Raw genomic sequence first — 16545 nt, forward strand, 5'->3', positions numbered from 1 at the left:
ATGGTGTTCGCCTTCCATCGAGAGCTGTGCTCTGTCTTCCTGTTCGTCAACCCTGCAGGACGCTGCTTGCTGAAAGCAGCTCCGTGACCGGAACAATCGATCGATTTATACTCACCATACTGATCTCGTAATTTGATTTCGATTCTTCGTTTTTATATCTTCATATTCTTCTATGATTCATTTCGACAAACCCATTTTTAGTATATTCTTTTAGTGTAATTTCTAGGCATTCTTTTCACTTCATCCAGTGGTCGGGTCGGAGTTCTTGTGGTGGTAGTTAGTAGATTAAGCGGTGGTAGTTTCTGGCATCTTTGGAACTGCGACTAAGCCCCGAAGCGGTAATTTGTATGGGCAAAACAGCTTCCGTCTTCTCCCTCTCACAGCTCCAACAACTTTCCATCAATCTCCCATCAACCCAACCTCATCAACCAACCAACGATAAAACTTCACGATCGTACATACGCATACATAACATACGTATTCGCTTGCCAATTTCAGCCTCAAGTTTCAATTGATAGCCTACAATAGACAGCTTGCCGACCTGCTGCTTCGATTCGATTCCACTCCTTCGCTGGACTCTGGACTGGACTCCCAGTAGCTTCCCTCTGCTACTAGTTTTACTAGCTGGGTACTTGCTTAATTTTCTACCTACCAAATTGCAAATAAGATCAAAAGACAAGAAGAGCTCCATCGGATATCCCTAGTTGCTGTTCGAAAGCATATGTCACAACGCTCCTTGCAAAAGTGCTAAAAAGAACTTCGAGTTCTCGCTCGCAAAAAGGCTCCTTCACACTCGAAAGGAAAGTCGTCAGGGAGAAAGCGGAATTCTCCAGGGAAAGTCCGGTCAACCCGAACATTCCTGCAGCTGGCGACAGACACTCTTTGTATTGAGCATTTCTCACCCACGAAAATGGAATGGGGATGGGGAAGCACAAGCAAAATGGAAAGGGTCCCTCGTTCCGCCAGCGACAATTTCTTGGGTGTCTTCTGCAAGCAAAAGCGAAACTTTTGGACAGGACAAGGCCCAACTTTTGTTGTGACTGTTGTTGGACCCAGCAGCTGAAACAACGCCCCAAACTTTGCTAGCAAAGTGGACAGCGGATATTCGTTCGATACCGAAGCTGCCGTTGTCATTGCTATTGTTTATGCAAATGCATTGTATCTGCGTTTTCTCATGAAGTTGTTCTTTGAGGGATTGTTGTCCCCCCATACCTTTGCCGCTTTTCCTCTCTAGCTAGAATCATCGATTTCCGTCCTTTCTCTTTCCTCCCTTTCCTATTCCTAGACCCCTTAGTCCAGCGTCATTTCCTCGTGAGGACTCAAAAGGTCGGAACCTATTTTGGCTCTAACTAGAGGAGGGGCTCCGTATCGCCGCCTTTTTTTTTTTTTGAATGCCGCCCCAGAAGCTGAGGGAGGAGAAAGCGGGCTGATTGTGGTGTGTGCTTGTATGCGAGGTTCAAACTTCCCAGTTTTCTCCTCATTCTTTGGGCCTAGCACCACCAATCCAGGCGAACTTGCCTTCTCCACCTTTTTTTTGACGCCATCTTTTTATACTGCACACTTCCCTCACCTCCTAGTCTCTGACCTCAGGCTGATGGCCTGAAGATATATCCTTTTTATATCGTCATTTTATCAACACCGATTATAAGATATACTATATACATTACACTCTGGGAGTGGCCTGCTAATAAAACCTCATCGCTCCTTCCAGTTTTGATACAGATGCGTCGTAATTGTCGACTGGAGGCACCATACATAGAACTTGGCCGATAGATCAGCTCGACGCTGAAGCCATTCACTAGATCCAACTGTTACTTTTAACGCCAATATCGTAACTTCTCGACTGTAACCCAGCTCTTCGACATTCGCTCCAGACATCTCCCCTCCGCTTCCTGCTTTCAACGTTCCTTCCGACCCCTCACGCTGGATAGCTCGTTTACATGTGTGTTGAGCTTTTTCGGACCTTTCATGCATTGGTTCCGAAATATATCTCATACACAAACCATCCCAGCCAAACCCCTCGCCAACATTTGAAAATCTCCAACCACCACAACCCCTCAGAGAATCGAACCAACCTCGTCGCTGCGCCGTAGTCGCGACTATCTTCCATCCCGCTTCGACAAAAATGCCGCGATCGAATCTAAATCCTGGTCCGCCGGACTACGAGCTCTTGCCGGATTGGTATGGGGTTTTGGAACTGACCAAAGAGGCCTCTGCATCCGCTATACGTACTGCGTATAAACGGCTTGCGTTCCAATATCACCCAGACAAAACGCTCGATGAAAAACTGAAGCCTGAGATGACAAAGAGGTTCACTCAGATACAAGAAGCCTACGAGGTTTTAAGCGATTCTCGCCGACGTCGGGAGTACGATGAAGATCTCACTCTTGAAGGTAAAATTATGGAAGAGTGGAGACGGACGCAGGATGTTAGGGAGCGGGCCGCACGAAGCCGCAAGGCCCAAACCCGTCATCAAGAGGAAGAACGGATGAGAAGAGCGGAGGACAGACAGGCTGAAAAGGATTATCTAGCTGCGAAAAAACAGGAAGAAGATCTACTTCGTGCTGCTATGCAGGCACAGAGCGCTCGGAAACAACACGCTGCAGATCAAGAAAGAAGAAAGGCGACAAGCCAAGATACAGACCGTCAAAGAAGGAAGGAGGAAGACAGACGGCAAAGGAGGGCGAAAGAGGAAGAGATTCATCGACGTGAAGCCGAGCGCCGGGAGGCAGAGAAATTACAACGAGAAGAGGACCACAAGCAATTCGCGAGAAACCACGAAAAGCGGACACGGGACCGACGACATGACCGCGGTCACAAAGTTGACATGCAACAGTTCCCAATTGATGATATCCTCGATGCCGAGCCCGTACATTTCGTTGCTGGAGAACGTGGCAGGTCATCGAAAGAGCGACTACGTGACCCAACTCTACACGTCCCTGGAGAAAAGCCAAGGGACCGCTCTCGTCAGCGCGACGGTTCCCGTCATCGGGAGCGAGATAGAGAATCCGAGTTCACGACCCGTGACTTTGAGCACAGCCGCAAGCACCGATTCTATTCAGAGGGCGGCGGAAGACGCATGTCGACAGAGCCGATGCATGAGGACTACATGCGAACAGCTGCATCTAGTCTCTATGGCTCCCCTCCACATTCATACTCTATCCCACGATCCGCTGCTTCATATTCTCCCCCACCTTCTCCAAGAATGAGACATAGCAACCCGACGATGAATACAACACACAATTTCCAAGGACCGAACAAAGGACGTGATCGCACACGGGACCGACCTGGTGAGAGGCCGCGCAAACATTCCGAGGCTGGTCTCTACTCCAGAGACTCGTTTCCTTCTGCTATCCCTGAAGATGTTAACAGCTCCCTCCCAGGCAACCGTGATTCTGGCTATTCCACATCCTCGGCCGGTACAACGGTGCATCCAGGCACTGGCCCGGGTCTATCTGCTGAGAAGTATGGTTTATTCGGCTCCCTCATGTACTATTGTAACACTAACATTATCTCTCTACTCGGCAATCCAGCCTCGATACTTCAGGGTACAACATGAACGGCAAAAAGTACAAGGCCAAGGTCATGTACGTCACCGATTCTGAGGGAGAGGATGGAGCTAGTACCATCGGCAAGACCCGATCTTCCAAACGTGCGACTAAACAATCATCCCGGGACGATCCTCTATCCGCATATGCACCCCGACACCAACCAACTGTCGAGTTGGACGACGACCCATTTCTCTACATGCAAGCCGGATCTAAGACGTTCCCGTTCACCCATAAAGACGTCAATTACGGCTCCAAGCTATCTCAGGTTCACACCCGAAGCAACAGTGACCAATCAACACCCGGTATTCAAATCGACTTCATTAATGAAAGTATGGCGAGTATGGGTATGGGTTCATCGGGCCACAAATCTCGCCACGCACCTACCGTAGGCGGATCTGGCGGGCTACCAACATTCAGTAGACACCAAACCTGGGCAGCTTAGGGTTCTGTCATGACGGTTACTGGGTGTCCGGATTGGCCTTATGAATTCGAATACGAAGAAGTTTCAACTCCCCCCAACCTCTTCCAACACTGTTCAATGCCCAATATGAAGAGCAGTAGCAAGAATCACTGTAAAAAGCGCAAGTGTAGGCGGGGAAGCAGTCCAAACGGCTCGGAAAGTTCGGATAGTTCGGATTCAGATAGCTCATCCAGCCCAGGCGCACAAAGTAGTTCAGATGATACCCCGAAAGGGTCTCCCCACCGCAAGTTCCAACGATTTCGCCCCGTCTATCAACCCCCTCCCCCAGAACACAACCAACCATCGCGCCGTCGATCTTCTTCGTATGTTGAACTACGAGGATTCGACCAGTTCATCAAGGCCTCTTCAGGTCGATTAAAGGCCGTTTCAAATCTACGAAACGAGACTACCGCTGATGCTAACGCTCCTCGCCCTCAAACTACTTTTTCACTATCATTCATTCAATGTGTTAACAGTCAAATTTTTCTACTTCGGAGCATCGGCGACATCAGCGATACCGCCTTGCCCTAGGCCAAACTACAAATAAACATACGCAGATAATTCAATACATACAAACACAGCGGGGCAATCCATATCAACAACTTTTTGTTTCTTCAATGGTCTCGATTTCAGCGGTTTTTCCTTTATCATTTTTTCGTTCTAGGGCCATAGCGACCACATCAATTTCCTATCTGTCTTTCACGCATCTCCTTTTCTCCCTAAACAACAAAGCCAAATTCGCATCCTCTTCATAGCAAGCGGCGTCGGCGACGTTTGTATTTTCCTCTGGTTGACATTTGCAATGTTCGTATTGTGTGTCACGCTATGTTTTCTCGCCCTCTGGTTCGGTGGCGTTTTTGCTTTCTTTGGCAGGAACCCTCTGGCATTTCCTTTCCTTTCCTTTCCTTATCTGTATAGTGATTTATATCACTATTCCGGTGTTTTACTGCCTAACCTTACCAGCGTCTGTTGAATTCCCTCCTCTACCCTATTTTCCTATTTACGCTTGTCTTTTCCTATCGGAGTTGAGATTCTGGAGGTGGTTTTTGATACCTTTATGTAACCCTAGCAAATAACTATGAATATTCCCCCATTACAAACTGGTCTTTTATTCTGTTATGTGCTTCCTTTCTGTGTATCTTTGTTTTCTCTCTTATGTATAATGTGTCTTTTTGCTTTTTCAAACGGAGAATTAAGGGGACAAAGAAGGTATCGGGGTCGAAGGGGATAACGGGTATAATTGGTATCTGCTGTGCTTGTGCTTTTTTTCACTTTGCGGCGACTGTAACTTTACCTATGGCCTTTTCCTTTTTTAACTTAAACTCATACAGTCTATACAAATACCTCTCCTTGAGATACTAGAAAGAGATCTCTAGAGGTTCTACACAACCATAAACTATTTTTCTCCCCAACGTGCTCTCTTGCAGTATTTCATGAAAATCATTAAGTCATTAACAGTCCTTCCTGCATTTCCCTTATAACCCCCCATCCCTTTCGCTCCCACCCGAGTCTTGCCCTTGGCATATACACCCGCTTCATGATCATCAAAACCGCTCTAATAAACATAGAACACCATGGTCTCCTCACCCGCCTCCCTCAACTTCTTATTCCTTCTAATCATAATCGCCTTAGCAAGCCATGCCAACAACGCCGTCGCAACCGAAAACCCCGCCGAGCTTGCCAGCGCAATCGCATATCTCGGCTCATCACTCTTGGGCCAAAGATACGGGGTCCAAACAAACGAAGCATTCATGATAGTCGTAACAATACTAATCGCAACCGCTTTCTTTTCTTTCGTCTGCCCGCAGACGCTACCGCACCATCCCAGGATTAAGGAGTTAACGCCGTATGTACCTATCGTGAAGATTACCATGCTTGTGTATCGACCTGCGGTGTCGAGGGTTGCGGCTGCAGCGACGAATCCGATTGTGGCGACGGTTTTGGAGAGGGTTATGTGCCATGTTCGCTCATTGAATTTACCGGAGGACCAGGAGACTAGGATTGTGATTGCGCCGGCGATGAGGTAGGGGGGACAGGTTAGGACCAGAGTTATGGTGGTGGAGAAGCCGAGGGTTCCGACAACGGTAGGGAACTAGGAAGGATGTTAGGAAGATGCTTATAATCTATAAGGGTATCGGCCATGGGGGGTCGTATAGACTTACGAAATTCTTAAACCCATTAGCGGCGAGATGCACATGCGCCATCAATGCGAAGATCCAAACCATGGGATCCTTCGCTGCCTGCTTCAATCCACGCCATGCACTTGTCTCTCCTTCATTCGCAACAGTATCCAACTCTATACGATGGAAAGCCAACTGTCTTTCCTCTTCGTTCAACCACCTCGTAGTCAACGGGAAGTCAGGAAGGATAAAATATCCCACCGCCGCGACCACAAACGTGACAGCACCCTGGAGAATAAACAACCACTTCCAACCCGCGATTCCACCGACATCATCAAGGCCGTGGAAGACACCGGCGGCGATTAAACCTGCGAAAGCAGTAGCCAGGATGTTGCCGGTATACAAAATCGCAATTCTGGTGGCGATTTCTTTACGAGTGTAGAAGATACTGAGGATGTATACTGCGCCGGGGTAGAATGGTGCTTCGGTCAATCCCAAGAAGAAACGGGTGAGGAGGAGTCCTGTGAAATCTTTGGACATGGCGGTGAGAGCGCTAACGACGGCCCAGAGCATCATCATGATGGACATGTAAGCGGAGGGCTTCGTGCGGGTTAGGAACATGTTGGAGGGGATGCCGCCGATAAGGTAGCCGCAGAAGAGGATGGACACGCATGTTTGGTATTCTAGAGGTTTGTGATTATATTAGCTTGTGCGATTAGTACTGAGATGCGGAAATAGATGTACGTACGAGTACTCGTCAGATTCAAATCCTTTTCCAAGTCATTCAATCTTGCGAGCGCAATGGCATTTCGGTCAAGATAGTTGAGCCAATACATGCTCCATAGCATTGGCATTATCCATCTATCGAGTTTCTTGACGAGGGCGATTTCCTTAGGGTCGGTCTTCTCATGGGCACCAGAGTAGTCGACCTTTTCGGCCACGAGAGTAGGTTTTGCGAGATCTTCATAGACTGAAGACTGGTCCTTCCCGGTCTCGATACGGGCGACCTGCGACAATTCGTTTGACATTTTTGATATATATTTATACGAATAGATATCTAAAACCAAACTACGAAATTAAGGGATAGGTAAGATAAAAAGAACAATCCGGAAAGGTAAATTGATAATTGAGAATGTAGGTAAATAGCTAACTATTCCTGCCCTACGACGTCGGCCTACACTGATCAAAAAAAAGAATCAAAAAATTTTTTGTTCTCGAAAGAATGTCCATTCTTTATAGCTACCCCGACCCCTCTCTTCCCCATACTTTTATTCGGTCCCACGGTTCGCCTCCTCTCGTGCCTCAATACACACAGGGCATGTAACATCCTCGAGAAACCCTTCCGCGAAACGTAAGCAGAATATTGCAATACCCCGATGTGATTTGTTACCAAGTATCACCATTAATCGCCTTCTCTATGGAGAAAAATTGCTGGTTATCAGGGAGAATCGGATTATCCCAAGTTGGATACAAAAGATACCTGGAGTAAAGTAGTAAAAACCCCGTGGGGAAAATATCGTACTCTGAGACTTTTCCTTATTTGCCAAGATATATGAATAAGCTGAATCAGGAAACTCCGGAATTTTCCGCACACGACAGATTGGTTGTTCGTACCTTCAGGAACAAGGTTACCGAATTCTAATGTGCTCGGTTGGAACCCAGGTTTTCGCATTTATCGCCTATTGTGGAGGTATTCCGTCTAACGTAGCTAGCGAAAAAAGTATATTCTTTCCGTCGCTAGTACTAGCCCCACGTGCCACGGCGCACGGTGTCGCGGAATGTGCGAGTCTATCGGATGCCTGGTATCACGAACTAGTGCTTTGATTGTCTTTTGGGCTAAGAGTTTTAGCAGCCTGATTGTGTAAAGTTGGTAAAGAGGGCTATCAGATTAAATCATGCATATCATTGGTGGATTAAAGTCCACGGGGCAGTGCAAGTTATGAAGATCTATGTGAGACGAGAACGTTTGGAAGTCTAGATATCTTGGTATCAGAGCCGATATGCTGCATCATGTTGTTAAAAGCCGCATGATAATATTGGATATCAATATCACGGTTGACATCTGCAGGAGATCCCGAATGTATTCACATTAGTTTCTACCAAACACGTTAACAATAATTCCGATATTACCCCACATGCTACCCAAAGTTACAAAATTTGTGGAGATTTTGTTTTGAAGTCACAAATTCTTCAAGAGCTCGGTATGTTACATTTTAATATTGCGTATTACTACGTGCTTCCTGCCGGTTGGGATGCCCACATTCGAAAGGACAATGTCGGCGGCCAAGAATACTGATTCGGGAAAGAGCTTATCATTGCGAATTCGCAGAGCAAAAACTTCGAAAATGTCTGCGCATCTTGTGCTCCGGGAGAACTAGGATTTTCCAATTCAAAGCAGCATCGAAAATTCAGAATGGGCCTCGAGACCACTTTGTTGGATTTTTCGCGGCGACAACACAACCCTCTTTTAACGGAGATTTTTTGTGTGACACAAGAAATAAATGTCGTTCTTCACATCCACCCACAGGGCGTCCGGCGCCAAGGCCCGCAGAAAATTGGACGCCTGGCCTGGCAAGGCCGGCCGGATAAATCACAAGAACCCACTTCCGAGGAGAAGACGGACAACCGCCCCATTTTCGTCTTGATGTGAGGGGGCATATCCCACGCACTTCCTTTGACCCGTTCCAATTTCTTCACAATCGGAATTATTGTCTTCGACGGGACGTCCTTCTTCCCTGAACATTGTATCTGTCTTAACAATGTCGAATCTATCACCGCACCATTTGTTATAGCCTGGTGATAATTTACCTCGTTTGGAGCCGTCTGGCCCAAAGATCATTTTTCTGACCATGTTTCTCGACTATGACATTCTGTGTCAGCATCCCTTTAACAAAGTTATCTCACACAAAGGGGCAAAACTTACATCTCTCCCATCCAACTGCACAAAAACACCTTTATCCAAGTTCCTCAGGACATAACTATCATCCGTTAAAAAACTCAACCCCGTATCCCGCCCAATAAACCCTTCTACAAACCGTCGGATAGGAAGCGGTAAATACAACTGCCCACTCTGCCATTGATACCACAAACTCTGCATCCTTCTGAATTCAGGTCCAAGAGTACGGGTCCTATACTGCCTCGCATCTTGCTTTAAAAGACCGGCGGTTTGTTTTTCATCTGCGGCGACGGGGTCGTATTCTAATTTACTATTCCACGGTAGGCGGTTTGGAAATTTCTCGATGAGTTTGAAAGGTGTATCGATCGAACTTTTGGGGATACCGATGTATCCACCCTTTTTGGGGACGGAACTTGTCATGGTGCGTTGGGACTTTTTGAGACTTTCGCTGACAGACGGGTATTTTCTAAAGGTAGATCGATATTTCATAGTATCATCTATCCAGGCTAACCGTTTCCCGGCCCAGCTGCCTAAGTGTCTGGGACATATGACACCAGAAAGCCTTCGTGTGGCGAGGTTGTAAAACGTAGTCGAGGTAAGAGCGAGGCATATCGCATCATAAGTCGAAAGATGGTCGTAGATTACAAGCAGGATGTCAACAGGTAAAAACAGTAATGGAGTTTTAGAGAGATCGACGTCATTGTTCTTGGTCGGTATCTCGGGAATACTACAACACAAGTTAGTATCGAAATTTGTGTTGAGAGTGTGGTAGTTTTTTGCACCTTTGCCACGGGACGGTGCTTTCCCTGCGTCGAAGGAGGAGTTCGATGACTGTTGACATTTCATCGTAATCTGCGGGGAAAGTATCTTTGTTTGCATACCCGAGTCTCTAATTATTCGTGAAACTGTATTAGTACTGCATGCCTTGTTGTTTTAATATTTAGGTACTTTGGCATGAAATTTGATATCGGTATCAGGATAATCTACCAGCGATTCAATTGACTGGAAGGTACTAGGTTAACCAAGTAAGTTACACACCTCCTCGTCATCGAGAGAGACAAGGTCTGCCCGGGCTTCTTCGATATACTCATCAGAGCTTGAGTTATCTCCTAAATCTTTCTGACTGCCCATTTTTTTAGTACTTTCTCATAGAAATCTCGTTTATTGATCGTAGTCGGGTGTTTTGGAAAGTGTTTATGTTAATTACAATGATAATTACAGGATCCAGTCGGGATTTAAAGCTTCAGCTACAAAGTCGGGTGCACAGGTGCGGACGGCACGAGCTGAATATGTGGGTCTACCGAGCATATGCATCGTTACGGCTCAACTTTCCGTGATTGGAAGACACTGCCCACCAAAGAGTCGCCAGCAGTGCGGCCTTCTCTAAACCAACCCAATCGATGATAAATAGCATAGCATACAAATTAAAAAGAAAAAAATTTTAAAAAAATTTAACAGAGCAGCCCCCCGAAAAAAAGGGTTATGCAGACGTCTAAATCTACTTCGAAGGCTGCTTGACCCGTGGGACACACAGCCACAGTATAATCTGCACCACAAACAGCGCACACAAAATCGGCTGCAACACCTGCACACCCTTCGAACTGGCCACCGCACCCGTCAAAAATGGGAAAACGGCGCCTCCAGCGCTGCCCAACACCGTCATAAACCCGATTGACCCCGCATGAAGTTCTCGCGGAATCAATTTTGTAGCCAGACTAATACCCACTGGGAAGAACGGACCAATCAGGAAACCCAAAAGACCAATCATAACGCCGCCGACTACGATATTCGGGACGAACCAAAATACGAGTTCAACAGCTATCGCAAGACCGGTGTAGATGAACACCATGCGGCGTTCACCCCACCGATTCGTCGGTTCAGCGAGAACAAACCGACCGAGTGTCAAACCGCCCCAGAAGGCCGATCCAATATATCTGATGCCAAATGTTAGCCACTATCGACAGGTATCTGATTGAGGTGATCCCAACGTACCCAACCTGGCTTGGCTTGCCCTTTCTAACCTCAATCATGAACTCCACGACCCATCCACCAGCCGTAACCTCTGCACCAACATATGCAAAAAAGTAAGCAGCAAGGATCCATACCTCCTTTCTACTAATGATGGCCTTGAAATCCTTGTGTGCTTCTTTGCTATTTTTCTTATCCGACCGTTCTAGAACTTCGGCCGAGGCCTTTCCTGTAAGTTTGCGTAGAAGAGGCGGGAAGATGACTTGGCGGAATGTAACAGAGATGAAAATAAGATTAAAAACCGCGAGGCCGACGGCGGCGAAGTAAAAATAGTACCAGTATCTAAAATCTGGAGTTGCATTTGCGATTGTAGCAGCGATGAGCGGGGAAACGAGTGCGCCAACGCCATAGAAACCGTGACCGAGTCCTAAAAAAAGATGGGCACGGGGGAGGTTGGCATTGAATGTATTCGTTTGGGCGTCTTGGATAGCGACACCTATCCCACCGATGAAGAATGCAATAACAAAGACGGGATATGGCGGTTGCTAGTTCAATATGGTATTAAACCGAGATCTTGGTAAACATATTGATAGGAATTTAACCTACCCAGCACTGTAGGGCGTACTGCGTCAGCTGCAGTATACTTCCCACGAACAAGACGCCTCCCATACCTAACCTTCCAATCAAATGCACATTTATCATCGCCGCCGTAAACCACCCCAGGAAGGTTGAAATATATACCAAAGCCACAAATGCTAAACCAATGTCGTATCGAACTTTTAGATATGGAATCAACGCTCCGGTGCTACCGTCTTGAAATCCGGCCATCCATAGGGAGAAGAAGGTAGCTGCCGTTTTCCACCAAATATTCCTTTCCATAGCTGTATTATGCGCTGTCACTGCTCTCTCCGGTGGGGTATCAGAGTCTCTGGTAGGAGACGGTGGCTGGGATTCGATGTCCACATCAACGCCAGACTTTCCCGGCGGAGGGGTAGTAGAGATTCTGGTCTCATCATCGTATGTACCGAGTCTATGAAACCTCTTTGAAGACGAACTGGCTTCCGCCGCCGCTCGTGGTGGCGGAGTAACGAATGATGACAATTCGAGGTTACCATCCTTCGACATCGTTGTGAAGGTTGTAGTTGACGACATGTTGGAAAAACGGGTTGCGTGTCGTTACAATGATAGGCAACGTAATGCAAGAGCGTGGGAATGTTGGATTTTGGTATGAAGCCGTAAACGCTGTGTTGAGCCGCCTTTCTCGATAGTATACTATTCAGCCTCGAGGCTAGGGCCTCGATGGTCTAACGGAGATATCCTTCTCGGAACAGAAGAGACAGATATATAGACGACAATGGTTACGATTAGAAGGGTGTGGTATAGGGAGAGAGCGAAATTATGCTGGTAATGTTGGTGTACTGTAATAACTCTACTCCGATATCGTGAACACTTTCGGCGTCTTCAATCCATTTATATCGTCAACCCGCTAAGCGTTCAAGCTTTTCAGTCCCAGAAAAGCCTTTTACTGAAACGACCGAAGGGTGCGTTGCCGTGTTGTAAAGTCAAATTAACGTTATCCCGCCTCTTTCGCTCCTTCGGACAAACCCCAAGGTCGCACTTCGTGGGAAGTCCGTCGCGTAGTTTAGAATTTCTCCGAGATATCAACCGAAAGGGATCGCGATATCACCAATCGAGCGCAAGTTAGCCAGAGTAGCCAGTTGATTAGATAAGACGAGCTTATATAAGAAAAAAAGTCGTATGACTCTTTGGGACGGGAGGATCAAATCAATTAGTATTGCTTATGGCGTCTTAATTGATGAAACCTGCACCGAGAGCTGGAGGAGCACTGCATGTATATGTTGTGGAGGTGCGGAAAGACTGAGATTATGCAATTGGAATATACGATAGCCGTCTGGAGGAACGCCTTCGGAATACCTCCGTGAATTATTAATCAAGGATAATGAGCAATTGCTAAAGACGCCGTGATAGGGAAGAATATCTAGATATCCGGGGAAGCTGGCAATTGATATTCTAGAATATCCTTGGTCAAGATAAGCTACCGATCCCCAGATTCCAGTGAAGGCTTATATGCACGTGGGAATCGTGGATGGCAAATGTAGGTCGTTCAATACGACCTCACTTCTTTCTTGGCGAAGAAAAATGCCAAGGCTCCGACTTGCCGTTCGTCTCTCCAGAAAGAATGTACCGTGGCTGTTTATCAATGATTCCGCCATTTCTCATGATGTTGCAGTGGATCTGGTTCGAAGTCCCCGCGAGTTGTGTCGTAGATGTGACGGAAAGGGTATGGGAGGGTGTAGACTAACCATGTTTGCAGCAAACTTTCGGAATAACCTTGTGAACTTTGTGCTTCTCAAATTTTAGATCTCGTAATGAAAAACCAAATGGTTTCACGGCATATGCATCCTAGAGATAAGGCAATATAGATTCGAAGTGCAAGAAACCGGTTCACTGGGATATCTCTGTCTGACTGAGACTCGCTAATTCAACATAAGGCGCCCTTGTTCCGGTTCGCCGGCTCACCTCGGTACCTCACCTCACCAAGGATGTTATAAAAGGCTTTGTTAGCTGTAATACTAGTAAAGCCGAAGGATCTGTGGCTTGCCTCGTCTCTTCCGCGTGTTATTCATAAAGGTAATATTGATAACCGGCCTGCAAATTCATTCTGATGACTGTAAGGTAAAATAGGTACAAGAAATGCTGTAATCACAAGTTTAATATAGCCCGCTTTACATAAACAATTTAAAATAGAGACCCCCGATACAAAATCTCAAAAAAAACACCGAATAACTCTAATGCGAAATGGTATATACCCCTCTAAGCCTTACCCTCCAACACATCTAGTTTCTGCACCAACTCTATCGCCGTCTGTAACACACATCCAAATACCGTCGAGTCTATCGACTCAGCAATCAACCTCTTCGCTTCCTCATACTCAAACAACTCCGATCGATACCTCAACTCATGATAATCTATAAACACCTTCCCAGTCGTAGCATTGGCTTCCACCAAATTCATTTGTGCCCTATTCATCATATCCTCCTTCTCCTTCTTCTCACGTTCAACTCTTTCTACATCCTCATCTGTAATTTCACAGACATACCAGAAGCATGTATACATGCCACCATCTTGCCATAATCTCTTCGTGGGGATGGCCCAATTGTGCATATAGATAGGTTCCGTAGATAATGCATTCCCGTCGACGAGTTTTGTAGGCTGCCGTGTGGGAACGGGAACGGGAAGAAGTCTGCAAGGGTATCCGCCCTGTGTAACAGAAATGGCGTCGTTAGCGTCATGTATTTTAAATATTTTATAATATCGTAATCATATTATTATACCGAATTCGCGACAACGGATGCACAGCACGATGTCGAGCATAGTTCACGTACACAAGTGGGGTCTTCGCATAGACATACCTCTTCTTCGCCTTCGCGTACTGCCGCCTGTTCAAACGTCTCCCCAACGTCCCTTCTCCCCTTCGGTAAAAACCATCCGAGCGGTCTGTGCTCCTCACGGTCGTCGATAACCAGAACGACTCTTTTGCTCTTTCTATGAAACATTACCGCCCCAGCACCGGTAATAAAAGCATTTGCAGATATCAGCGACGAATCGCGGGGGATATTGTAGGAAGCATTCGGTTGTGCCATCCTTTGTTCGAGAGAGTCTTCGAAAAAGGAGAGTTTTGTGGGGGTCGGTGGTGCATCACTCTTGGTGTTTTCGGTCGAAGCCATGCAGAGGACTCGGGTACCCATTTTTTGAGCGCTGTGTTGACTAATCCTTGGCAACGTTTTTTCGCGTAGACGGACTGGTTTAAGGCTGATACCGAATTCGAAAAGCAGGGATGAGATTTATTTAGAAAACGAGAAAAGATTGACTAAATTGGATCTAAGAACCCGGACCCGAGCAGGATATAGATGTCGTGGAGTATAAAAGAGAAGTATAGTAGTGTCAGATTTTATATTTCTTGTACTTTGCTATTGCAGTTTAAAATGTTCCAGGGCGGAGAAGGTTATCTACTCAATTATATAGACAAATACAGGAGAGAAGATTCTGAAAATGTCAATTAATGTCAACGCATCATGGAAGAAATTTTTGCTTTTGAGTACAACTTCCACAATATTGCAATCTCAGGTCACTCTACCCTGAGGCTGGCCAGGCTAAACGATCAGTCGTGCAGCTTGAGCTGGACTAAACCTATAATTCCTCAAACCATGGAATGCGCCTGGAAGACGCCTAACGCCAGACCGAAACTGGAAGCCAAGTCAGGATTAATAGAAATCTAAAAATACTAGAATTTCGGCACCAGGAAAAAGTACTTCTGGAAGGCTGGGATCCAAAATTTTCTTCTATCAATGTCAATCCCAATGTCCCATTCTGAGCTGAAAGCCCAGGAAAGGTATTAACCCGAGAGCACCAAAAGCGCCACGCACGTCAGGGAGGTCCATTCATAAGTGTGTTCAGCTAATGTTTGGTATCCAAAAGATGCATATTCCGCATGGCGAGTGCGACGCTGGCAGACTCAAAAACCCCAAGTCATAGCCATAGCCGAGAATTGGGGCGTTCGGTTTTGGTTAGGCAGGTAATTGTTCTGGCGCGCATGTCGGAGTTCGCGAGTTTGCTGGGATCTGGCCAATCAGAGTGGTTTGCGGGGCTAACGGTCGTTCCATAATCACAACCATTGATGTAGGGACGAAGATCTATCCGTGCCTGTGAGGATATATTTTTTTGGAAATCTTTGTATTTTTATTTTCTTTGATTAATGAAGGATATGATCAATCTGGGACCGTTTTCGTAGGTGTGTATCAGTGGCCATAGAACAGAACTTCACCCACCTGATTACTCTCGATGATGCATGGAACCTGTCTTTTATTCCACAAAATTATAAAACCCAATCGAAAGCCACCTGCATCCGAAAACTTCATATTCGATAGTTGATCCCGGAGCCGAGTAACATCCGAAACACCCGATCCAAAGTAAGGGGTTAGTTTGCCAAAATTTTGGAACTGGGACTGATAGAACAATTTTCGAAGCTGGATCTTGCATTTTAATTTTTTTGTGGCTTGCTGTATATTGAAGAAAAAGAAAGTTCCGGTTTTATATTTCATCCTCTGTTATCGTCAAAAGGCAGCAAAACGGAAAAAGAAAAGAAGGATTAAAAAGAAGGAAACAAGCACGGGGTACACGTGGCGAATCAATTTTTCTTGAGCTACTTGTTTCAAAACCTGTGGGATAGATCACGAGCTAGCTCACTAATGACTGTTGTACTGGGAGCCCTCCATTTCGATTGAGAATAGTAGGGACATTTACATAGTATGTACCCGCAGGGCGAGACAATTACAAGGAAGATGCATGAAATCACATATATGTTCTATATGTGGCATTTCTACCGCTCGTATTTGATTACGACTATCGATTATGCTATTTACATTATAACCACAACCCCCGTAGATGAAACCTATATTCGTCACCCTAGGATGTTGAGCTGTGTAAGGAATGTTAAAGGTATTCTTGTAGCTCCCAAGGAGCTCAAAT

The 16545-nt window shown here is 46.2% G+C and overlaps 5 protein-coding genes across 5 annotated transcripts; 1 reads left to right on the forward strand and 4 right to left on the reverse strand.

The window, feature by feature from the left end:
• Window positions 1-2125: 2125 nt before the first annotated feature.
• Window positions 2126-3993, forward strand: DFL_000125 (uncharacterized protein; the record flags this gene model as incomplete). The annotated part of the gene is made up of 3 exons (XM_067629838.1): window positions 2126-3290; window positions 3384-3465; window positions 3534-3993. 3 exons carry the CDS (start codon window positions 2126-2128, stop codon window positions 3991-3993), a joined length of 1707 nt encoding a protein of 568 aa, XP_067494648.1.
• Window positions 3994-5566: 1573 nt separating this feature from the next.
• DFL_000126 (uncharacterized protein) lies at window positions 5567-7159 on the reverse strand (the record flags this gene model as incomplete). Its single annotated transcript, XM_067629849.1, has 3 exons — window positions 5567-6103; window positions 6174-6814; window positions 6880-7159. The coding sequence occupies 3 exons, from the start codon at window positions 7157-7159 to the stop codon at window positions 5567-5569; spliced, it is 1458 nt and encodes a 485-aa protein (XP_067494649.1).
• A 1562-nt stretch (window positions 7160-8721) lies between these two features.
• Window positions 8722-10158, reverse strand: DFL_000127 (uncharacterized protein; the record flags this gene model as incomplete). Its single annotated transcript, XM_067629861.1, has 4 exons — window positions 8722-8991; window positions 9055-9754; window positions 9810-9916; window positions 10066-10158. The coding sequence occupies 4 exons, from the start codon at window positions 10156-10158 to the stop codon at window positions 8722-8724; spliced, it is 1170 nt and encodes a 389-aa protein (XP_067494650.1).
• Window positions 10159-10525: 367 nt separating this feature from the next.
• DFL_000128 (uncharacterized protein) lies at window positions 10526-12147 on the reverse strand (the record flags this gene model as incomplete). The annotated part of the gene is made up of 3 exons (XM_067629872.1): window positions 10526-10961; window positions 11020-11540; window positions 11602-12147. The coding sequence occupies 3 exons, from the start codon at window positions 12145-12147 to the stop codon at window positions 10526-10528; spliced, it is 1503 nt and encodes a 500-aa protein (XP_067494651.1).
• A 1683-nt stretch (window positions 12148-13830) lies between these two features.
• Window positions 13831-14765, reverse strand: DFL_000129 (uncharacterized protein; the record flags this gene model as incomplete). The annotated part of the gene is made up of 2 exons (XM_067629883.1): window positions 13831-14277; window positions 14430-14765. The coding sequence occupies 2 exons, from the start codon at window positions 14763-14765 to the stop codon at window positions 13831-13833; spliced, it is 783 nt and encodes a 260-aa protein (XP_067494652.1).
• Between the last annotated feature and the right edge of the window lie 1780 nt (window positions 14766-16545).

Source organism: Arthrobotrys flagrans (genome assembly GCF_004000055.1).
Source record: "Arthrobotrys flagrans strain CBS H-5679 chromosome Unknown unitig_15, whole genome shotgun sequence".
NCBI classification, from domain to species: Eukaryota; Fungi; Ascomycota; class Orbiliomycetes; order Orbiliales; family Orbiliaceae; genus Arthrobotrys; species Arthrobotrys flagrans.